The sequence below is a fragment of the Leptodactylus fuscus genome, chromosome 2 (assembly GCF_031893055.1).
Source record: "Leptodactylus fuscus isolate aLepFus1 chromosome 2, aLepFus1.hap2, whole genome shotgun sequence".
NCBI classification, from domain to species: domain Eukaryota; kingdom Metazoa; phylum Chordata; class Amphibia; order Anura; family Leptodactylidae; genus Leptodactylus; species Leptodactylus fuscus.
Window position 1 is genome coordinate 261828878 of NC_134266.1, and position 26414 is coordinate 261855291.

A 26414-nucleotide genomic window follows, 5' to 3' on the forward strand; every position below is an offset into this window, starting at 1 on the left:
CAGAGTAGAGACCACTCCTCCCAGGTGCAAATGGGAGGACAGACTAATCAACCAGGAAATAAAGCTGCCTACCAGCAGTGCGTGCGTGCAAGTCAGAAGGTGTGCACCAATACCCACGACAGGACAACCCCGCAGCGCCAGGATGCCACCCCAGACACTGCGCAGCCAAAAACTCCCCAGGTAAGAAAAATAGAAAGTAATGAACCTAAATACTCCTAACAGGATCCTCCCCTCAAGGAGAAGACTCCGGATTCTCTAGGAGCATCCTTCTTCGGGAACTCCTTGTGGAATTTCTCCACGAGTCTGGGGGCTGACATATCCGACTCCAGGACCCAAGAATTATCCTCAGGACCGTATCCCTTCCATGCCACCAGATACCGTAGCTTCCCCCGAACATATTTGCTATCCAGAACTCGGGATATCTCATACTCCCCGGACTCAGAAACTGGTGGAACCTTAACTGGAGACGTTCCCTTCTTGGCCTTCTTTAACAAGGAGACATGGAACACCCGGTTTATCTTCCACCTTTTAGGTAGTTGCAGCTGCGCCGCCACTTCATTTACCATCTTGATGATCTTAAAAGGACCCACAAACCTGGGACCCAGCTTCTTGCTAGGAACCTTCAACCTGATATTCTTGGTGGACAACCAAACCATCTCACCAGGGAAGAACTGCAACTCTCCTCTCTTCCGATCCGCCTGGACCTTAGCCTGGTGCGACGCCCGCACCAGATTCTCTCGGATACGGGACCATACCCCTTGCAGCTTTTTAGAAAATAGCTCCTCCTCCGGAACTGGGGAAGAAATGGAAGAAAATACTCCGAAAACAGGATGTCTACCACCGGAGCAAAAAAAATGTGTGGTACCTGTGGGATTGGAATCATGGTTGTTTAGGGAAAATTCTGCCAGGGGGAGAAAGGCAGCCCAATTATTCTGGTTCTCTCGAACAAAACACCTCAAAAACTGTTCCACATCCTGATTCTTCCTCTCTGTTTGTCCGTTAGACTCTGGGTGAAACCCGGAGGAAAACGACAGTGTAACTCCCAACCTGCTGCAAAAAGCCCGCCAGAATTTAGCCACAAATTGCGGTCCCCTGTCCGAAACGATCTCCTCAGGAAGACCATGCAACCTTACAATTTCTTTAATAAACGCCTCTGATAGTGTCTTGGCACATGGCAGCCTGGAAAACGGGATCAAATGGCACATTTTCGTGAAGCGGTCAACGACTACCCAAATGACCGTGAAACCCTTAGACACCGGAAGGCCCGTGATGAAATCCATAGACAGATGAGTCCAAGGTGCCTTAGGAGGTTCCAATGGATGTAGAAGACCGTGGGGACGGGTATGCGACACCTTGGCTCTTGCACAGACCGAACAATTTTGAACAAACTGCAAGACATCCTTACTCCACCCTGGCCACCAAAAATTCCTAGACACCAATCTCATGGTCTCTGAAACCCCCGGGTGACCAGCAAGAACCGACTCGTGATACTCCCTCAGGAGACTTTGTCGGAGAGTAGTTGGGACAAAAAGCTTGTTTCTAGGTATCTTGGAAGGTGCAGCGTGTTGCGCTTCGATCAAGGCCTTCTCCAATTTCGTGCCCAATACTGCTACCACCACTCCATCCCCAAGAATAGTGGCAGGCGCCTCTCGTTCCTCCTCAGTCGACATATACCGGGATAAAGCATCAGCCTTAACATTCTTTGAACCCGGCACATAAGTCACGGTAAAATGGAACCGCGCAAAAAATAGAGCCCATCTGGCCTGCCGTGCATTTAATCTCTTCGCCGACCCAAGATAAACCAAATTCTTGTGGTCAGTAAATACCTGGACTGGCCTTCTGGCCCCCTCCAGGAAATGACGCCAATGTTCGAACGCTAGTTTTATTGCCAGTAGTTCCCTATCTCCGATGTCATAATTCCGTTCAGAGGCAGAGAATTTCTTAGAAAAGAAGGCACAGGGATGCGTACCCTCCTCGAACTCCTGAGAAAGTACTGCTCCCACCCCCACCGAGGAGGCATCCACCTCCACTCGGAAGGCCAACCTCTCATCCGGCTGTCTCAAAATGGGAGCGGACGAGAATCGCTTCTTCAGTTCTTCAAACGCAGCTAGCGCCTCTGGCGACCACTTAGCACAGTCAGCCCCCTTCTTAGTCAAGTCCGAGATAGGTTTCACAACCTCAGAAAATCCCTTGATAAACTGGCGATAATAGTTGGAGAACCCCAAGAACCGTTGGACCGCCTTTAGGTTCTCGGGTCGCGGCCACTCCAAGACTGCCCTGACCTTCTCAGGGTCCATCTCGAATCCCTTTTCCGATAGGATATAGCCAAGGAAACATAATTTATTGACCGTGAACACACATTTCTCCAGCTTAGCACTTAATTGGTTAACCCTCAGGAGATCTAAAACCTCTCTCACTCTCTCCCAATGAGTCTCCAAATCCGGGGTGTAAATGAGTATATCGTCCAGATAGACCACAACCCCCCTCCCTATGACGGCACTTAAAACATCATTAATAAAATTCTGAAAAAACGCAGGCGCATTGGTTAGACCGAAAGGCATCACAAGATTCTCAAAGTGTCCTAGGGGTGTGTTAAACGCTGTTTTCCACTCATCTCCCTTCTTGATTCTCAGCAAGTTATACGCCCCACGTAAATCTATTTTACTAAACCAGCGGGCTCCCGTAATCTGGCTGAATAGATCCGAGATCAACGGAATGGGATAGGGATTCCGCACCGTGATTTTGTTAATCTCCCTAAAATCCAAACAAGGGCGCAACCCTCCATCTTTCTTCTTTACAAAGAAAAACCCCACTGCTACTGGGGACTTAGATGGGCGAATATGCCCCACCTCTAGACTCCCCTCAATATACTCTTTGAGCGCCTCCCTCTCCGGAATAGTGAGATTGTACAACCGTGTCTTGGGTAGCACTGCATTTGGTATAAATTTAATCGAGCAATCATAGGTGCGATGTGGTGGTAATGTCTTGGCTGCCCTTTCCTCAAAGACCTCTCTGAACTCACATATTTCTTGAGGCAAATTGTCTATAGACAAAGACATAACGGATATGGGCAGACATCGACCATTACACCCCTGCCCCCAAGAAACTACTGACTCGGTCTCCCAGTTGATAATAGGGTTATGCTGCTTCAGCCAGGGCCACCCCAACACTACTTGTGCTGGTAATTTAGACAACAAGAACAAGTCAATCTCTTCCCTGTGGCCACCCACAATAAACTCCAGACCCTCCACCTGTTTGGAGATGACAGCTTGCTGTAGAGGGGTCTTATCAATAGCCCACACCGGTATCTGAGACTCCAAGACCAAAGGACTCACCCTTAATTGCTCACAAAACTCTGAGTCAATAAGGTTGACTGCCGAACCACAATCAACCAAAATCCGGCACTTCTGCCCATTTACCCATCCTTCAAGGGTCAACCCGGCAGTCTGAGTACAGGAAATATGCACACCTCCCTCCTTAGTAGGTTTTCTCCCTTTACCCTCAATAGACCTGGGGTTATTACTCTCCTTGGCGAACCATTCTCTGGAGGGGCATACCCTTGCTACATGTCCCATCCCTCCACACACAAAACAGCGTACTGTGCGGGACCCTTCACTCTTGGGTCCAGCACTTCGCACAGTGGCCCCAATCTGCATGGGTTGGTCCCCCGGGTCCTCTCTAAAAACAGAGAATTGAGGAGGGCTAACCCCCCCTAGGACTCTTGTCTCCACGCTCCCGGAGGCGCCGTCCAACTCTAATTGCCAGCTGCATGGCCTCCTCTAGATCTCCCGGAACAGGGTGAGAAACTAGATGGTCTTTAACCTGGTCCGAGAGCCCTGTCTCAAACTGACTAAGTAGAGCGGGGTCATTCCAGTGTACTTCTGCTGCCCACCTACGAAACTCTGTGCAATATTTCTCTATAGCGTGATCCCCTTGCACCACACGTCGTAGGTTATACTCAGCCGTGCGTACCCTGTCTGGGTCGTCATACAGTAACCCCATTGTGGAGAAAAACGCCTCTACAGTTAGTAAGCAAGCTGAGTCGGCTGGTAACGAATGTGCCCAGATGAGGGGATCATCTCTCAATAAAGTAATAATAATCCCAACTCTCTGTACCTCAGAACCGGAGGAAAACGGCCGTAGCCGGAAATACAAAAGACAGTCCCTTTGAAATCGGAAAAAATCTGACCTCTTACCTCGGAAGGGTTCAGGTAAGCTGACTTTTGGCTCCAGAGGCCGACCCACAGGGGCGCTACTCACCTGCCTCTGTATGCCCTCCACCTGAGAGGCTGTGTGTTGAGCCAGGATGCCACCCCAGACACTGCGCAGCCAAAAACTCCCCAGGTAAGAAAAATAGAAAGTAATGAACCTAAATACTCCTAACAATCTGAAGTTGGTCTGGCACTGAAGTTGTTCTTGGCACCGTGTCTGTTATTGTTCCGGCATCTCAGCAGCTCACTAGGATGCCATATAATGAGCGAGTTGTTGGCGTCGATGATCCCCCTCAGCTCCGCTTGAGGAGAAATCTGTGACTTCTGGCTTGCTTCATAGCTTTCGTTGTTTACATAGTTACATACATAGTTGATGAGCTTGGATAAAGACATTAGTCCATCAAGTCCAACCTATAACCCTACAATCCCTACAGTGTTGATCCAGGGGAAGGCAAAAAAACCCATGAGGCTCCTGCCAATTGCCCTATTTCAGGGGAAAAAATTTCTTCCCGACTCCAAATTTCCAAATTTCTTCCCGACTCCAAATCTGGATCAACGTGTCCTATTTGCGACAAATTAGATTTTCATTTTCCAGACATGTTTAAAATTAACAAACTGGCAATTTGAATTAAAGGTGTTTGCCCATGTCAGCATGTCAGCACAGCCTGGACCAGATCAGATAATATGCAAATGTGTATACACACTGAGGGTTAGCATGTGTTTACACAGAGAGATAACAGCCCTGGGACCTGAGATAACCTGCTGCAAGAGCAGTGTAATATAGTATGTGAACATAAATTCATAACAGTCGTGATGCCATGTCATTTACCGGGATACAAAGTAGCCGATGTGTTAATCAAGGTTACAATCTATCTATGTGCCCAATTTCATTCAAATCCATTCAACCGTTTTTGCGTGAAAGAGGAACAAACATCCAAACTTTCACATGTATAATATGAGTAGGATAGGATTACATTATATTACACTATTATTATATTATTATTTTATTTATTGTAACATTATATTATCTATTATAATTATTTATTATATTATTATATATTATTATTATATTACATATTATATTATTATTATATACACTACTGTTACTTGGATGGACCTAGGCCACACCCATATGCCCCACCCACATTTAATTGAGACCACACCCCTTTTACACTCCAGGTCCATTACGCAGGACTGCTGCTGACAGACGAGACTTTCCATTTTCTTACGTAATTCTACTTTAGGAGTAAAAAAAAACCTGAAAACCCAATCTAATATCTCACAAATTGAATATTTTGTATTACTCAATATCTTAAAAAATCGGGTTCACGACATGTTCCTTTAAGTTTGCAACCGTCTGCCCACACATGTCAGTAAGGAAAAATGAGTGTTAGACACATTTACACTTTTTTCTACTTTTTTCTCGCCGGTTGCCAAGCAACAGCCGCGGCAGATAAATCCGGCAATAACTCCACATTCTTTTATCATCTTAAATTATTAAAACATGAAAGAAACATCAGTAGAAAAATACATTGTTTTGTCTCTCTGCACTTTGATCGAAAAATCGACCCTAAGTGAGTGGATTAAAGAGAACCGAGCGCAAAGAGCCGCCATCGGGGCCTGTGTGGGGGCGTGGGATCCGACAATGGCTGAATCCGGGGGTCCGTCACGGAGCCAGGCCGTGGGCTGCCTGACTTTTTATCAGATTAAACCGATTTCGTAGCCCTGACTCGCAGCAGATCAGGAATCTTACGCATAGGTTATACAGGCCTGTGTTATCCCATCCACAAGAGACAATTAAAGGCAAGGTTAAAGGGTAACCTTGATAATCGTGGTGTTCTTTTATCCCGACAGATAAAGAAATAGCCTAGCAAACTGGTAAGCCCAGTTGTCACTTTAGTCATCCATTTCCAGGAGGTGTAATAGAGGGACATCCCTCTGTGTATTGCCCATGAAACAGGAACACTTGGTCGCTGAAGACGATGCCCACGATCAGTGCTTCAGCTCCTGAGCGGACGCCATATTTAATCTCCCGACATCCGCTTTACTGTTGTGGTGGATGTTGGGAAAGGATTAAAAGGGTTAATCAGGATTAGAAAACATGGTGTCTTTCTTCTTCTAAGGAAGTGACATCATTTCCATCGGTCCCATGGCCATGCTACAGCTCTGTCCCATTCATGAACCTTACTTGTTCATTGCCTGCATTGCCGACTATGACGATCCCCATCAATCACACAGCTAGGAGGAATAGGGCGGTCATCGAGCATACGCTTTGCCTTTCCATTCCAAATTTTTGACAACCCCCAACTGATCTATCATGTATGACCTATCCAATGGATAAATGACAAATGCAAAGAAGAATAACTATCACCATACTCAGTCATTCATTTGAATGGCCACTGTGTAATACCTCTTTTTTCCTGTAGTGGCCGCTGCAGAGGAAATAAATGGGGGATACTGAAGCCAGATGTGCAGCGATCAGTTGATCGACAGGTTGGTTTTACAGTATTTGTGCGGTGTGAATATGGAGCAAAGTATTTCAGACTTAGCCAAATTACAAAAGAAACTTTATTCTGTGAATCATACAAGACGCTGCGCGGAGACATCTGGGATTTGTATTCTCAGCGACTACTTTCTAGTATAAACCTCCTTCAAGTGTGAAAAGATTATTTAGTTTTTCCTTTGCTTGGGGCAGCAGTGGGGCGAGAACTCATCCGCATGTGGCCGAGAATTACTGTTTGTACAGTTGTGTGTACCTTACATCTGCCACGTATAATGGAGGTTTGGAGGAGGACGTTTCTCAGTACTCATGCCAGAGGCACACAGTGTTTATCAAGTGAGGTGGGCACAATAGATGGCAGTGATGTAAAAAAAAATAAAAAAATCTAGTGATTTGTAGCCTACAACTCTATGCCTTTAAATGAGGCCTATGGGTATCATTGGTGCCTGGGCCATTCAATTATTACATAGACAGATCTCATTTCAATAACTTCATGTTATACTATATTTCTCCAGTAGTGGATGCTGCAGGGAAAATGAGCAGTACAAAACAAGGGAATCTTCCCTCAGCTACTTGCACCGGACGTCATGAACTGCCTCTGCAGCAATATTATATATAGAGGACCTGTCACCAAGTCTGAACAGCCCACTGACATAGATCAAATGATCGGCGCTGTCACTCTGAGCATTTTGATGTTTTGTTCATCCAAATCCGTTCAGCCATTCCAAAGATATAAGCCCTTTTAGTGTTGATGTAAATTAACGTCTACTAGCCAAGTGGGTGGTAACACTGTATGACATACAGCACACAAAGACCCCGCCCCAGAGGAACCACAGTAATACTACTCAACACTAAAAGGGCTTATAGCTTTGGAATGGCTGTACAGATTTGGATAAACAAAACACCAAAATGTTAAGGGTGACAGCGCCGATCAGATGGTGTATGGGGCTTGTGAAAGATTGCCTTTAAGACAGGAAAAGAGGATGTTTTCTTATATTAGCTTCTACTGTATATGACATCAACATACCCACTCAATGGTGGTGCCCCAAAATCACTTCTGGAGTCTAGTCAGAATATTTCTTGTGACTGAACTGGATGAAGAACGTCATGCTAAGACATATATCATGTAAAGTAGGTCTTAACATCCCTCCTAAACTGGCCATACAAGCTAGATGAATGGCAGAAAAACCTACTGATGTCAGCAAGGCCAACAACTAATGTGTATGAGGGCATACTGTCTGTCCCCGACAACAGATGTTGAAGGATATAAGGATTGGGCATGTTGAATTTCAACATGCCCAGTCCTGTGTTTTTACCAAAGATAAGCCATTGCCAGAGGTGTCTGGCAACACCTGCATCTCCCTACACCCTATACACATGCACACTCAGGTGTACTGAGAATGTGTATGGGGTGGTTGGCAGGAATAACTGTTTGGTCCGTAGGCTGTCTAAGGAATAAAATGATGTTTTAGCAAATGGCTAAGAGGGATGAACAGGTAAAAATCCTATGGTGTATTATCCCATACATGTCTCTGAAAGTCCAGGGGACTATTTAGTAGGTGCGCAGGACCCACCAGCACAATTTCGTTAGGGCATCTAATAGATAAGATAAAAAGCTATGCTGCTATTTAGTCAAGGTACAAGGATCAGCATTCCCAGTCTTACTGCAGACACAGCAGTGGGGGGAGGCTCCTGCTGCAGCCAGCTGTCTTACAAGGCAAGAAAGGGTTGAGAAAAGGAGCAAGGGGGAGATGACTGATCTCGAAGGACACACAGAGAAGATTTGCTTATACATTTCACACACTTTTGATATGAGACAGACTAGGACCAAAGCTAGTAGAGATTAGGAGAAAAGTTGAAGGAAATGGGGTCTTAGTGTTCCTTTCATGTACAGTTACCCTGCAGGGTGCGAACGCTCTACTGTATATTGCAAATATAAACTTCTGTTGTATAGATAACCCATCCTATGCTGATGTATGCGCACATTATACTATGTGAACTTCATATTGCTTCTGGTTGCGATATGAACGGGAAGTTGGCAATTATTTCAGTTTATATAACTATGACTGATGTGAAAGGAAGTGCCCGAGGGAGGCCCCGAGGCCATGTCTAGCTGCAGTTTGTGAATTGAAACCTCGGGCTTATCTCACACCCTCCAGCAAAGTCAAACACATCACAAACATTTCAGGTTTATCACAGTTCACTAGGTAGGTATAGACCAGGCCTCCTGGCTCCACAGTGCACATATGGACGAATTCCACCATAGTAAGCAAAACAACATCCAGCTACTGTGCAAAAGATTTAGGTCGTGTGGACAAATTCAACAACGCAAGAATGCTTTCAGAAATAGAAGGGTTAATAGTTTATTGGGGGCAATTAAAATATTTTTATGGTGGCTCCACCAGATCCTGCAAATCTTGTGGCGATCCATATGCACCCAAAGTTTTTATGGTTCCATCAACCAGTGAGGAGAGGACATAGCCTTGGACCAACATTGGACAGGGGACACCAAGGCAGATGCAAAATAAGAAGTAAAACATATTCACTTGTTACCAGTGCTCCATTGTCCACCTTTCATGTTCGGTCTTGTGCCAGTCCATTGATGCTGGAAGTTCTCAGCCTCTTTTGACACTCGGCACACGGTGTAGTTGAGCAGAACTGGCTCAGCACTGCTAAGTCTCTGCATTCCCATAGGAATGCATTGGCCAGCCTTCGGCCAATCAGCGCTGGCTCTGCCGGAGGAGGCGGAGTCTAAAGTCGGACCTGAATGGAGACTGGTGTGGAGCGATCTTAGACTCCGCCTCCTCCAGCAGAGCCAGCGCTGATTGGTCGAATTCCGTACTCTGGCCAATCAGCGCTGTCCAATGCATTCCTATTGGAAAAAGTTTATGTCACAAAAATCACAATTACACACCCGATAGAGCCCCAAAAAGTTATTTTTAATAACATTCCTACCTAAATAAAGGTTATCCCTAGCTATCCCTGCCTGTACAGCTATCCCTGTCTCTTAGTCACAAAGTTCACATTCTCATATGACCCGAATTTGACATCCACTATTCGTCTAAAATGGAGGTCACCTGATTTCGGCAGCCAATGATTTTTTCCGATTTTTTTCGATGCCTCCGGTGTCGTAGTTCCTGTCCCACCTCCCCTGCGCTGTTATTGGTGCAAAAAAAGCGCCAGGGAAGGTGGGAGGGGAATCAAATTTTTTTGGAGTTTGCCACGTGATGTTCGATTCGAATCGAACACATCGAACAGCCTGATATCCGATCGAACACGTGTTCGATAGAACACTGTTCGCTCATCTCTAATCATGATCCAACAGAATAGGCCAATGAAGGAAATAACAGGGCTTCTTTTTAGAATTGCTAGTTTAAAAAAGTGTTCCACTTGAAATAGGTCACATCAATACCACAGGACATGGGCGTAATTGTGAAAAATCATGGGTAGTCCTAGCTCTACCATACCTCGTCTGGATCCCATGCGGTGAAAGATTCCCATGTGTGGTAATCTGCCCATTTCATCTTGAAGCCATTGCTCATCCATGATCCTACAAAAACTCTCTTGGTGTTATGGCACCTAAAGAAATCAAAGAAATTGTCTTAACATTTTGAGAACCCAACATGATGTTACATCGTATGTGGTACACTGCCATATAATCAGTCTAAATAGATCTAAGTCTTTCCTGAATTCTCTGCATTCGGTTGAGGTTAGGACCATTTTTTTGTGAAGGCCAAGCAAGCTCTATGACCCTTGGTCTCTGAAGGTTCATCTAAATTTCTCATTTTTCCTCAAGTCTTATGGGTTGTCCAGGGAGTAATAAAGCTTATCAGTACATTCTCTGAAATGGTTAAGTTCTTTTTCTAATATACACCAAAGCCGTGAAGTCAAAGACTCCTCTCTCCTCAGGCGGCAGGTCCATTGAGTAGAGTGGAGTTGGTCAGGTGACCAAGTGTTGGACCATCAACTGGTGAGGCAGCGGAACAAGAGTTTTGGCCTCCACTACAGCCCTCCATACAGGTAATAAACAGGGCTCTGAGGGATCAAGGTGTATATTAGTGGCCAGAGAAGCACCTGGCTTACTCCTCCATCTGATGTTTTCGCCTGGGTGCAGGCCTCCACACATCACCAAAAGGATTGCACTCTCCTACAGCAAACCATGAGCTGGTATTGTGTAATAGTTCATCTAGGTGGATTTACCTTTCAGAAGAGGATGTCTATTTTTGCATGCCCTATGAGTGACTTTGGGGTTACTAGAGAGGGGTCCTCTGTTCAGAATCCTCAACTCTTGACCAAAGTAGAGAATGATTATAAAGAGTGTCTCCCTCTCTGGAGGACTTGACATCAACTCACCTGGCTTTCCCAGGAGTCTCAAGGTTTTCAAACAGACTATGGCTGATCAGTAGGGGTCCCAGCAGGGGGACACTTTGTGACCAGTCTATTGTTATGGAAAGTTTTTAACAAGAAGTGTTGTCTTACTAAGGCACATTCAGTCTTTGAAGGGCTTATAGGAGTCATAGAGTGGGATCCTCCATGAATTACAAATGGGATTTGTTGCATTTTGCAGTGTAACTATGGGGTGAGCATATGCACAGGTTGCAGTTGCACCCAGACCTTTGGGCCTAAGCGGGCTCCAAAGTCCTTCTGCAATGTAATATGACAGCAGGGCTGTACATAGGGTTGAGTGATCGGGAAAAATCGGATCCCGATTGGTGATCGAGCAAATTTGACGATCGGGATTGGCTGGAAAATAATGGAAAATTGGATTTTAAAAACGATCCTGAAATCTCAAGATCGGCTCAACCCTAACTGTAAACTGTTGATCATTGTTGGGGGTCCTATTGCAGATTTTGCATCAGGGGGCTGGGAGCATTAATAATAATACACCATTGTCCCTTTGACACCACATCAGCCGCCATCGTCTGATACATCTGCAAACCACAGTGTAAATCCGGCATAGCCCAGCCCGTTATAACTCATGCATTAAGGATCCAGGGCATGTGCTCACACCTACGCCGACTACCCTCATACCCCTGGCACAGGTACCAATAATAGTGAATGTGAATACCGAGACACAAAGTAACCACAGGACAAACAATGCACAATACATTTCTTAATACCGTCTGCAACACAGTATTATTGTGTGCTGTGTACATGGCGAGGATGTCCTCCTTCCTCCAGGTAACCTGTATAACTAATTACTTACCTCTAATTGCTCAGGAAGCCGCTAGTCTGGGTGACCTCATTCACAAAAGGTCAAAAAGTCAACTAGTCAGAGGTCACGTCTGGACTAACAATAGGCGCCATTCATTGCAAGAACAGAGCGCAGGAACATGGTAAAATATGAGCAGCAGATATATAGGAGAGCGACAGTGAGGGGGCACAAACTATGGCGGGGTCTAGATAAACATTGTCTTATCATATAAATGAGTGGGTGACATATTGATGTGTGTACTATATGGAGTATGTTCACTTGGTATGTAAAACTACACACACAACCTAAATGAGGACCCTGAGGCTCTTCTGCGACATAAAATCCTATTATTACTACTATTCTAAATGGTACAAGGAAGGGGCCCCATTAGATTCTGCAACGGACTTAGGAGCTTCAAGTTACACTTCTGTCACCATCGTACTGACACTGAAGACCCCAACCCCATGTGTTATCCTCCCCATCACATGTCCATCCTTAGGGGCATAACAAGTTACCGAGGAGCCCAACTCTGTCATCAGCATTGTTAGGGAGCAAGTTACTTACTTAAAAAGTACATGATTAATATGGTCTCCTTTATATACAGAGATAATACACACAGTGATGTCACAGTACAGGGATAATACACTCAGTGATGTCACAGTACAGAGATAATACACACAGTGATGTCACAGTACAGGGATAATACACTCAGTGATGTCACAGTACAGAGATAATACACACAGTGATGTCACAGTACAGGGATAATACACTCAGTGATGTCACAGTACAGAGATAATACACACAGTGATGTCACAGTACAGGATAATACACACAGTGATGTCACAGTACAGAGATAATTCACACAGTGATATCACAGTACAGGATAATACACACAGTGATGTCACAGTACAGAGATAATACACACAGTGATGTCACAGTACAGGGATAATACACACAGTGATGTCACAGTACAGGGATAATACACACAGTGATGTCACAGTACAGAGATAATACACACAGTGATGTCACAGTACAGGGATAATACACACAGTGATGTCACAGTACGGGGATAATACACACAGTGATGTCACAGTACGGGGATAATACACACAGTAATGTCACAGTACAGAGATAATACACACAGTGATGTCACAGTACAGAGATAATACACACAGTGATGTCACAGTACAGAGATAATACACACAGTGATGTCACAGTACAGGGATAATACACACAGTGATGTCACAGTACAGGATAATACACACAGTGATGTCACAGTACAGGGATAATACACACAGTGATGTCACAGTACAGGGATAATACACACAGTGATGTCCCAGTACAGAGATAATACACACAGTGATGTCACAGTACAGGATAATACACACAGTGATGTCACAGTACAGGGATAATACACACAGTGATGTCACAGTACAGGATAATACACACAGTGATGTCACAGTACAGGGATAATACACACAGTGATGTCACAGTACAGGGATAATACACAATGTGATGTCACAGTACAGGGATAATACACACAGTGATGTCACAGTACAGGATAATACACTCAGTGATGTCACAGTACAGGATAATACACACAGTGATGTCACAGTACAGAGATAATACACACAGTGATGTCACAGTACAGGGATAATACACACAGTGATGTCACAGTACAGAGATAATACACACAGTGATGTCACAGTACAGGGATAATACACACAGTGATGTCATAGTACAGGGATAATACACACAGTGATGTCACAGTACAGAGATAATACACACAGTGATGTCACAGTACAGGGATAATACACACAGTGATGTCACAGTACAGGGATAATACACACAGTGATGTCACAGTACAGGGATAATACACACAGTGATGTCACAGTACAGGGATAATACACACAGTGATGTCACAGTACAGAGATAATACACACAGTGATGTCACAGTACAGAGATAATACACACAGTGATGTCACAGTACAGAGATAATACACACAGTGATGTCACAGTACAGGGATAACACACAGTGATGTCACAGTACAGGGATAACACACACAGTGATGTCACAGTACAGGGATAACACACACAGTGATGTCACAGTACAGGGATAATACACACAGTGATGTCACAGTACATAGATAATACACACAGTGATGTCACAGTACAGGGATAATACACACAGTGATGTCACAGTACAGGGATAATACACACAGTGATGTCACAGTACAGGATAATACACACAGTGATGTCACAGTACAGGGATAACACACACAGTGATGTCACAGTACAGGGATAATACACACAGTGATGTCACAGTACAGAGATAATACACACAGTGATGTCACAGTACAGGGATAACACACACAGTGATGTCACAGTACAGGGATAATACACACAGTGATGTCACAGTACAGGGATAATACACACAGTGATGTCACAGTACAGGGATAATACACACAGTGATGTCACAGTACAGGATAATACACACAGTGATGTCACAGTACAGGATAATACACACAGTGATGTCACAGTACAGGATAATACACACAGTGATGTCACAGTACAGGATAATACACGCAGTGATGTCTCAGTACAGAGATAATACACACAGTGATGTCACAGTACAGAGATAATACACACAGTGATGTCACAGTACAGAGATAATACACACAGTGATGTCACAGTACAGAGATAATACACACAGTGATGTCACAGTACAGGATAATACACACAGTAATGTCACAGTACAGGATAATACACACAGTGATGTCACAGTACAGGGATAATACACACAGTGATGTCACTGTACAGAGATAATACACACAGTGATGTCACAGTACAGGGATAATACACACAGTGATGTCACAGTACAGGATAATACACACAGTGATGTCACAGTACAGAGATAATACACACAGTGATGTCACAGTACAGAGATAATACACACAGTGATGTCACAGTACAGGGATAATACACACAGTGATGTCACAGTACAGGGATAATACACACAGTGATGTCACAGTACAGGGATAATACACACAGTGATGTCACAGTACAGAGATAATACACACAGTGATGTCACAGTACAGAGATAATACACACAGTGATGTCACAGTACAGGGATAATACACACAGTGATGTCACAGTACAGGGATAATACACACAGTGATGTCACAGTACAGGGATAATACACACAGTGATGTCACAGTACAGGGATAATACACACAGTGATGTCACAGTACAGGGATAATACACACAGTGATGTCACAGTACAGGGATAATACACACAGTGATGTCACAGTACAGAGATAATACACACAGTGATGTCACAGTACAGGGATAATACACACAGTGATGTCACAGTACAGGATAATACACACAGTGATGTCTCAGTACAGAGATAATACACACAGTGATGTCACAGTACAGGATAATACACACAGTGATGTCTCAGTACAGAGATAATACACACAGTGATGTCACAGTACAGAGATAATACACACAGTGATGTCACAGTACAGAGATAATACACACAGTGATGTCACAGTACAGGGATAATACACACAGTGATGTCACAGTACAGGGATAATACACACAATGATGTCACAGCATATCTATTTATTTATTATGCTTACTTATATAGCGCCATCATATTCCGCAGCGCTTTGTAGATATTGTCAGTCACTGTCCCATATAGGGCTCTACATTCCCTATCAGTATGTCTTTTGGAGTGCCCAGAGGAAACCCACGCAAACACGGGGAGAACATACAAACTCCTTGCAGATGTTGTCTTTGGAAGGATTTGAACCCAGGACTCCCGTGCTGCAGTGCTAACCACTGAGTCATATCTAACATTATATAATATTGATATGATATTCTAACATTATTATAATGGTGTATAGGTATAGGGGGAGGGGGGTTGTATATTTCAGGTTCCCTCAGTCAGTAGGTAAGAAGGACATGACAAGCCTGGTTTCAGCTCTCCTTCCCACAGGATTTGGCTGGGGCCCCATTGTCCTCCATATTGCAGCTTCCACAATAGAACTTAATGTCAGCAGACCCTGGCAATTCTAGTTGGACTGACCATCTTAGGCTCCAATGCCACCTTGGCACCTCCTATATTTACATCCAGACGTCTCAGGGGGCATATTAAATAAGGATTTTTTAGTTACCACAATGAGTAATATTTTAGTTCCCAGTCTTACTGGATTGTAGTAGGTTGTACTCCTCCGCTACTATCACGGCCCCATAGGATATCCTTGTGAATACTTCTAACAGTATTACATTACACAACAGGAAACTGTGCACACCCTCCATTAGCACCTGGGCACAGGCAGGGGCATGTCTGTCTGTAGGCTTAGCTGTGACTGCTGGCGAGGCACAATACGCGTGGCGCTGGGCTTTGTGCACACAATGTGAAGCTTTCATACCACATTCCAATCCGTAATGCAAACAAGGACTGAAACGCGTTCATTATTCTACAAAACCTGATACGTCCATAGCACAAGCACATGACCTATAGAGGCCGCAGACATGTCACGTATTTATTCTCAAAACCTCTAAAGTCTTTGTTTTTCAGCAAATTCCAGAAAGGGAAACAAAATCGGACAAGCGGACAAAATATCAAGGCTCCCTGATGTCCTGACAGGGACCCAATAAAGGTGGAGCTGACATACCCCCCATTCATCTCTCTTTACACCCCCATGGCCCCACTTGTTGATATGTTGCCTAAAATAATGTCGCCAATAATGGCGTGGTTGGACAAGCCAAAAACATATCTTGGCTCCTTGATGTCCTCCCACGGATACTGATGAGGACCCAATAAAGGTGAACCTTCCATACCTACCGCTCATCTCTCTTTGCCCCAAGTCCCAATTCAAAATCTGTAGCAGGTCCACCATGTATAATATTGGTTTCTCATTTTGCTGCAATGGGCCCTCAGCCTCCTGTGACGGTAGCAACATCTACCCCTTCTCCACCCCATAGCTACAACCATGCAACCAAATTGTTGAGATCTGACCACCTAGACCCATGATGGCGAACCTATGGCATGGGGGCTAGAGGTGGCACTCAGAGCCCTCTCTTTGGGCACCCATCCGTGGAACAGATTATACTGTGTGTGGGCCACTGTGGAGCAGATTGTACTGTGTGGGGGGTCAGTGTGGAGAAAATTGTACTGTGTGGGGGCCACTGTGAAGCAGATTGTACTGTGTGGGGACCAATGTGCAGCAGATTATACTGTGTGGGTGGTCACTGAGGAGCAGATTGTACTGTGTGGGGACCAATGTGCAGCAGATTATACTGTGTGGGGGTCACTGTGAAGTAGATTGGACTGTGTGGGCATCACTGTGGAGCAGATTGTACTGTGTGGAGGCCACTGTGCAGCAGATTATACTGTGTGGTGGGTCACTGTGGAGCAGATTGTACTGTGTGGGGGTCACTGTGAAGCAGATTGTACTGTGTGGGGGTCACAGTGGAGCAGAAAGCTCAATAAAGCCCCATTCGTATGACCATATTTTGTAGGTCTGTAATTGTGTGCAATTGTGCAATTGTGGATCAGCACATTATTAAAGTTAAATTGCCGTGTTGGCACTTTGTGATAAATTAGTGGATTTTGGGTTGCAGTTTGGGCACTCGGTCTCTAAAAGGTTCGCCATCAGGTTCGCTTTAGTCCCATTGGTGGTCCCAACAGTGGGACCCTCAGCGACCAAGTAAGGAAATCATATTCTAATATTCAGTGCAATGGGAAAACCCTTTTACGACTCCATTCATGAATCCACTGAAATGTCCAGTTGATTTTCAGGGCTCAGTATTGTATATCGTGATCTGGACATGTTGGATTATTGGATTTTCCAAGCCATGAAACACCCAAATCCAGGACTTTATTTCTCACTTCTCTGTCCTGCACGTTGCTGAGATGTGTTTTGGCACGGGGCAGCACTTGCACTTTTCCAGTTTTGTATAAAGCCAGGTCTTGCATTACAGAGACTGGAACGCTTTATGGAAAACGTTACACAGAACCACGCGTTCCACTCTCTGCTGTTTATCTGGCTATGCTTTAGACAGCCCTGAAAGCTTACAACAAGGAACATGTCTTTGCCTGCGCCCAGGTGCTAAGTGAGGGCGTCCACCATTAGCTCTTGTGTAATGTAAGACTGTCAGAAGAGTTCAGGCATCTAAGGTGACATCTGAAACTGGGGATTAAAGGCAATTTACAACATTTTGATCTTAAAAGAGCGGCTTCCCCATCTGAGACCTCAAGTGTGAAGATATATTGGTCTCCTACACGGTATCAGATGTTGAGTGACAACCACTAATGGCTGCAATTACGCCGCATGTACAGGTCACCATCCAGCTTTCTACAAACGCTCAATGGCTAAGACAAAGTACAGCTATAAATTTAGGGATGTGCACAGGGAACCTGCCCGTGTGGGCTCACAATCTACATGGGAAATGGGATGGATAGGTGAAAGTAGAAGATCCTCATATAGTAATGTAGTGACAGCAGCGGGTTGTAGACTTTCATTAGGTGGGTCTTCGGGTTGGATGTTTCGATTGCAGGGTACAGTCTGATTTCTTGGGGAAATGACTATTATATTATGGGGTGTTCTGGAGAAATCTTGCATAAGGATCGGAGATTACGGTAAGTCAAGGGAGGTTTTGGAAGATTAGGTCATAGCGGTCTGGAGGGGATAAGATGTGGATGGACTATTTCGAACTGAATTCTCAGGGCAAGGGGTAGCGAGAGGTGGGGATGGGGTTAAGGGTAGACAGGGGGGAACTAGAGCATTCGCTAAGAGGATGCAGAGAAGGGTGTTGGAGTCATCTAGATGGGAGGTGATGAGGGCTTGCACAAGTATTTTTGCCGACCTGAGGTTGAGGATTTTCAAGAAGTAGTTTTAGTTGGAAGTGGGAGAAAGCAGAAGACCTTGGATGTACAGTAGATGGGGCAGGATAAAAGGTTACCCCAAAGCAACGGACTTGTGAGCCTGGAGAGAGTGTGGAGCTACGAATAGTAATTGATAAGTCGGGGGTGAGGACTGATTGAAATGGGGAAAGATGGTGAATTCTCTTATCTCCATGTTCAGTTTTATAAAGTCGGAGAAGAAAAATGAGACAACAAAGAGGTCACGTCTAGGCAAGAGGTAAAGGCGAGTGTTGTGAGCATAAAAGTAGTGAATACAATTGGGCTATATTGATGGCATAGATAGTGAAGAGTAGGGGACCCTAGACAGAGCCTTGAAGGACATCAACAGAGATGGGGGAAGATAAGGAGATGGGACATTAATTGTTCAGATGATGAGGTATAAAGTGATCCAAAGAAGTTCTGTAATTCCAAGAGTTTGTTACACCTGGCAGAGGATCGGTCTCGAAAGAGCATCATTGAATATCGTTGTTGGGTTTTCTCAGTTAGTAGTTCATTACTGACCCAGTGCGGTGGTGAGGCCGGAAGTCAGGAAGAAGTGAGCTGGATGAGAGTTGGGAGAACATTTTAAGGTAGACATGTTGTTTGAGGAACCTTGTATCAAATTCCAGAAAGTGAAAGGGGCCTGAGAGACCCAGAGGACAAGCAGACAACATATCAAGACTCCCTGATGTCCTACAACAGATACTGACAGGGACCCAATAAAGGTGGAGCTGACATACCCCCCATTCATTTCTCTTTACACCCCATGGCCCCACTTGTTTATATGTTGCCTAAAATAATGTTGCCAATAATGGCGTAGTTGGACAAGCCAAAATCATATCTTGGCTCCTTGATGTCCTTCCACGGATACTGATGAGGACCTAATAAAGATGAACCTTCCATACCTACCGCTCATCTCTCTTTGCACCCCATTAGTGGCATAAGCACAAGTCCCAATGCAAAATCTGTAGCAGGTCCACCATGTATAATATTGGTTTCTCGTTTTGCTGCAATGGGCCCTCAGCCTCCTGTGACGGTAGCAACATCTACCCCTTCTCCACCCCATAGCTACAACCATGCACCCAAATTGTTGAGATCTGACCACCTAGACCCATGATGGCGAACCTATGGCACGGGTGCCAGAGGTGACACTCAGAGAGAGCCCTCTCTTTGGGCACCCATCCGTGGAACAGATTATACTGTGTGTGGGCCACTGTGGAGCAGATTGTACTGTGTGGGGGCCACTGTGGAGCAGATTGTACTGTGTAACAATAGTAGAGAGATTGGGTGACTATTGGACAGAGAGGATGGGTCAAAGGATGGCTTCTTAAGGAGGACAGTGATGGTTGTATGTTTAAGGGAAGAGGAGATGGCACCAGTGGTTAGTGATGGGGATAAACACAATGGTAAGGTTGAGGACCTGGTTGGATTGGGTCACGTGCCTAGGTGATGGGGTGCGATTTGGAGAGTAGAATGGAAATTGTTTCATCAGTAACGGTGAAGAAGCAGGATGAACGTAGACATTTTGCGGGGACTGAAGCTGATGTTGTCATCTTGTTTTTGAAATAAGAGGTGACGTCCTCAGAGACTGTAGTGTCTGTAATTTTGGAATGCTTCGAATCTGCTCCATGCTTCTGAGGGTCCTGGTGGCAAGTCAGCAATGCCACAAATTTCCATCTCCTCCATATCACACTGTAGCAGATGTCATTCTAGTCTTCGCTAAACCTATCATCTGGAATCAGCACTTTTTTTGGTCTCACAAAAAGATTAGCCTAAAGGAATTCACATTAAGGATTGTGTACAAGACATCTACTTGATCAATGTGTTTCAGTGTGACCCGGATGCCGAGTACAACTTCTTCTTAACCTTTGCCTGGAGCGGTAACACAATCATGATCATTAAGACCACAGAGGTCAACAACTGCGATGTAGCCGTAAGAGCTCATATCCTCAAAACCGAGAAAAGTTGAAACGTTCTCCGTGATGGAAAGACTTATATGGAAAGGTTATGGCAAACCACAGAAGATAGAAAGATCTAGGCCACGGCTTCACGTTTTATTGCGTCATTTGGTTTTGGTCCAATGGTGGGGTCACTCATGTCCATTCCAATTCGACTCTCAAACACTACATTTGACACATCACAACAGGTTTTTCTGGCATAGGTACCCATTATACACCATGTTTATAGCCTTCTATGTCTAGGTGGACCAGTTCATCATGCGGTTCCTTCTCATTTCCTAATAACCTGCACCCATTACTTAGTGCCAACTAGAATAAAGTGTCCACTATACAGCAATTTACACAAATTACCATAAACCAACACATTAAGGTTCTCAATAAACCACTGCTGTATGGAGTCTCTCCTCGCACAAGTCCTAATTATCATAAAACACTGTGAAATATGGGCTACATTTACCCAGCAATAAAAAATAACCTAAGCCAACCGTCTCTCAATATGGGAGTGTGCGGGTTTTATAGAGTGTGACTACGGCCGTAAAACATTTATGGCTTCTAAATTGTCTAATATTTCAGTGTAATGTCTGACACAAGGTGAAGGCCTTATTAAAGGTGACGTGACATAATCAATAGGGACACGTCCAACATCAGAGCTGGAATGGGAAAATTGAATCATTCTATCAAAAATGTCTTCTTTATATCTGTCATAATTCTGGAAAGTTTATAGGAAGCAAATTCTATCTATCTATCTATCTATCTATCTATCTATCTATCTATCTATCTATCTATCTATCTCCTATCTATCTATCTATCTACTATCTATCTATCTATCTCCTATCTATCTATCTATCTCCTATCTATCTATCTATCTATCTATCTCCTATCTATCTATCTATCTATCTATCTATCTATCTATCTATGTATCTATCTCCTATCTATCTATCTATCTATCTATCTCCTATCTATCTATCTATCTATCTATCTATCTATCTATCTATCTCCTATCTATCTATCTATCTATCTATCTATCTATCTATCTATCTATCTATCTCCTATCTATCTATCTATCTATCTATCTCCTATCTATCTATCTATCTATCTATCTATCTATCTATCTCCTATCTATCTATCTATCTATCTATCTATCTATCTATCTCCTATCTATCTATCTATCTATCTATCTATCTATCTATCTATCTATCTATCTATCTATCTCCTATCTATCTATCTATCTCCTATCTATCTATCTATCTATCTATCTATCTATCTCCTATCTATCTATCTATCTATCTCCTATCTATCTATCTATCTATCTATCTATCTATCTATCTATCTCCTATCTATCTATCTATCTATCTATCTATCTATCTATCTCCTATCTATCTATCTATCTATCTATCTATCTCCTATCTATCTATCTATCTATCTATCTATCTATCTATCTATCTATCTATCTATCTATCTACACAAGTCCACAGCAGCACTGTATTTGTACAATGGGTGCACAGATCCAGCATACCACCCCAGCCCTGCAGATAGATAGGTTACTGTTACCAGAATGAAAGTGTTTGCCCTTTGTGAATCAGAGTCTCTGCTGTGGAGATATCACTGCTTATGTCATGCTTATTGTCTACTTTATTGTTTGGTTTATTTAAATCTGTTCAGCTATTCCAAAGATATAAGCCCTTTTAGTGTTGATGCAAATTAGGATCTGCTATCAAGTGGGCGATAACCTTGTAGTTTCTCTGAAGGCGAGGTCTCTGTGTGCAATATGTCTGGCAGTGTTCCCGCCCACTTGGCTAGTAGACCATAACTTGTGTAAACCCTAAAACGGCTTATATCTGAGGAATGGCTTAATGGATTTGAATGAAAAAAAACAAACAAACAACAAAATACTTAGGGTGACAGCACTATACAGATGAGGTATGTCATTGGGCTTCTCAGACCTGGTGACGGCTTAAATCATACACACAGTATGTATGATTGACAACAAATTTTGGGTTGGCCTCCTTAAATATGTCCCTGTGCAAACTCCTCCTTATGCAGTTACCTTCCCTGCTTGTTCCTTGTACTTGGCCCTGTGTCCATATGTGACTACTTATACAATGGTGAGACAACTCTTTGGTCACACAGAACCCTTTCACCATATTTTAGTGTCTTACTGCACATTGTATACATAGTGCACCAGTTCTGATTTGTCAGACCGGTTGTTGTAACTGCTCTAGTTGTGAGTCATGGAACTTAAGAAGGAATTCAACCCTCAAGGCTTAAAGTTCTGGAGCCAAGTCTTATAGAGGTAAGGCAGATCTTATGGAGGCGTCAGGAAATGTTCACCTAGATTGTAAAGGTAACATTGAAATAAATCCTAGTGAGAAGTGGGGTTGTCTTCTGCTGATTCTTTCATGCTCAATCTTTTGTAGGATTCTGAACCTATTGGGGGATCCTCTAATACTCTGGAGGTCTAGAGGATCCTCTAATACTGTGGTGGTCTGGGAGATCCTCTAATACTCTGGAGGTCTGGGAGATCCTCTAATACTCTGGAGGTCTAGAGGATCCTCTAATACTCTAGTGGTCTGGGAGATCCTCTAATACTCTGGAGGTCTAGAGGATCCTCTAATACTCTGGAGGTCTAGAGGATGCTCTACTACTCTGGTGGTCTGGGAGATCCTCTAATAATCTGGAGGTCTAGAGGATCCTCTAATACTCTGGAGGTCTAGAGGATGCTCTACTACTCTGGTGGTCTGGGAGATCCTCTAATAATCTGGAGGTCTAGAGGATCCTCTACTACTCTGGTGGTCTGGGAGATCCTCTAATACTCTGGAGGTCTAGAGGATCCTCTAATACTCTGGAGGTCTAGAGGATCCTCTAATACTCTAGTGGTCTGGGAGATCCTCTAATACTCTGGAGGTCTAGAGGATCCTCTAATACTCTGGTGGTCTGGGAGATCCTCTAATACTCTGGAGGTCTAGAGGATCCTCTAATACTCTGGTGGTCTGGGAGATCCTCTAATACTCTGGTGGTCTGGGAGATCCTCTAGTATTGTGGTGGTCTGGGAGATCCTCTAGTATTGTGGTGGTCTGGGAGATCCTCTAATACTCTGGATGTGTAGAGGATCCTCTAATACTGTGGTGGTCTGGGAGATCCTCTAATACTCTGGAGGTCTAGAGGATCCTCTAATACTCTGGAGGTCTGGGAGATCCTCTAATACTCTGGAGGTCTAGAGGATCCTCTAATACTCTGGTGGTCTGGGAGATCCTCTAATACTCTGGAGGTCTAGAGGATCCTCTAATACTGTGGTGGTCTGGGAGATCATCTAATACTCTGGTGGTCTGGGAGATCCTCTAATACTCTGGTGGTCTGGGAGATCCTCTAATACTCTGGTGGTGTGGGAGATCCTCTAATACTCTGCTGGGCTGGAGGATCCATTAATACTCTGACATACCAGTCGAACCTGAGTAACAGACAACACCACAATACAACACAGACACAGGTCTTGTCTATTTTATGGAACAGACAAGCCCTGGTGCCAACCATCGGGTTTCCAAGTGAGCAATGAGGCCATCACAACCAACAACGAAACGGCCACCACCCGGCAGCTTTGAGAAGATATCGGGGCAAGGTTTATTATCATGTCTTTGTTTCCCATAGCAACCAATCGGAGCACGGCTTTCATTTTCAAAAGGCAAAATACACAGTGAAAGCTGCGCTGCGATTGGTTACAATGGGCAACAAAGACTGGTTTTCTTTTAGACATGATAATAAATCTGCAGCACCGATCTCTGTGTACCTATTCAGACTATGGGGTTTTTGACGGTCTGTTATAAAAGGGAACTTGTCCTATTTTGTCCATTTTCATGGATCCCTCAATAGACACAAGTCTATGATGGATCTGTGATGAACGCTCCTAGACAGAGGCAAAATGGTATCGAAAAAACAGACTGTTTTGTCCGTTTTTCACCACTGGCTCCACCATACCCGGTGATCCCCGGAAGCTGCATGACTTTACTATACAGGGGAAAGGACAGCTATATCATTGACTTGTCACCGATAGGAAGATCCCAATGGTGACAGATGAGCTCTAATATATGGCACATATGGAGTCATTTCAGGGAGCCTTCACACATTTTACAGGCGTATTTTTACACGTGTAAAAAACATCATTGAAGTCAATGGGAGTCTTACTTTTACACATGTATTTTGCAAAAATACACGCGTGTTTACTCCGTGTGAAGGCTCCCTCATAGTTGTGCACATTATTCCGGCTGCTTACATACCATAACTGTAAAGGAACCGGTCCTAGTGCCAAATCCCCTTGAAGGGGTTGTCCAGGAAAAAACATTAAAAACCATACGCCATTGTCCTCGGCTCTCTGTCCCAGTCCGCTGTCTGGTTTAGGGAGCGTTCACACTACCGTCGGTGTCCGACATGTAGTGTCCGCTCCTAGTGTCCGCTCAAAATCTGTCATGGACACTAGGAGCGGACACTAGATGTGTCCGTGACACCTGTCATTCACTTGAATGGGCATCGGGTGCGTTCTTTTGCACTCCGTGCCCGTCCTTCCCTGTCCGCAAGAGAAGATGTCCGACTTCTCAAGCGGATAGAAGAATCCTGCATGCAGAGTTTTTCTGTCCGCTTGAGAAGTCGGACATCTTCTCTTGCAGACAGGGAAGGACGGGCACGGAGTGCAAAAGAACGCACCCAATGCCCATTCAAGTGAATGACAGGTGTCACGGACATTCAAGTGAATGACAGGTGTCACGGACATTCAAGTGAATGACAGGTGTCACGGACACATCTAGTGTCCGTGACAAATTTTGAGCGGACACTACATGTCGGACACCGACGGTAGTGTGAACGCTCCCTTAGCAGTGCCCTGGGGCTTGTTCCAGCAGAAGTCCTCACTGCACGTGACTGCTGAGACCAACCAGCGCCCTTAGTGGCCTAAGGAAAGGACCCGTGATGTCACTCGCATATGTCGCCTGTGACGCCCCGGTTCCTTTCCTTAGGTCGCTGAATGGCCTAAGCGGTGAGGACCCTCCGCCAGAACAAGCCCCCAGCACCACTGGACCAGACGGTGGCCTGGGACACTGGAGCTGGGGGACAGGTGAGTTTTTTTACCTTCCTCAGCCTCCTGGAAAAAAAGCTGTAATTCCTAGACAACCCCTTTAAGGTCTAAAAAAACAAAACACCCACACGGTCACACGCTTTCCACCGATTGTATATAAACCCGCCATTGTAATACACAAGATTAACAACACAATAGCAACATACGCCAAATAATAGACATCCATACATAGTAAATTCACAGTAATGAAACTTTGATGCATCTAGGGGTAGGAAAAATCGACGTAACACAATACAATTCATTGGTTGATGTGACTGAGGCATAAGGCCTTTTGTACCTCGCGCCTCGTGATCTCACTTGTTTGCACTGCTATACGGTAAGCGTTATTACAACCTGTAAAGTTGCACTAAGAATGAGCCAAAAACAGTGACCTCTACAGCCATAGACACGGGTACTGAGCAGCAAAACCCCCCTGGAATGGAATTTACGTAAAATGCAAAGTTTCTTTTACCTTTTCAGCGGTGTCTTCTAGAAAAACGTGGATGCCGAGGAGGAGGCTGGTGCTGTGTGCGG

General features: G+C 44.4%; 1 protein-coding gene across 1 annotated transcript in view; it reads right to left on the minus strand.

The window, feature by feature from the left end:
- Positions 1 to 26414, minus strand: part of AMOTL1 (angiomotin like 1) — a 98300-nt gene extending 71886 nt beyond the window's left edge. The window contains exons 1-2 of the mRNA XM_075266106.1: positions 26353 to 26414; positions 10179 to 10290 (exon numbers count right to left, since the gene is read on the minus strand). Coding sequence (XP_075122207.1) covers positions 10179 to 10257 — 79 coding nt within the window. The 5' untranslated portion in view covers positions 10258 to 10290; positions 26353 to 26414. The remainder of the gene's footprint in view (positions 1 to 10178; positions 10291 to 26352) is intronic.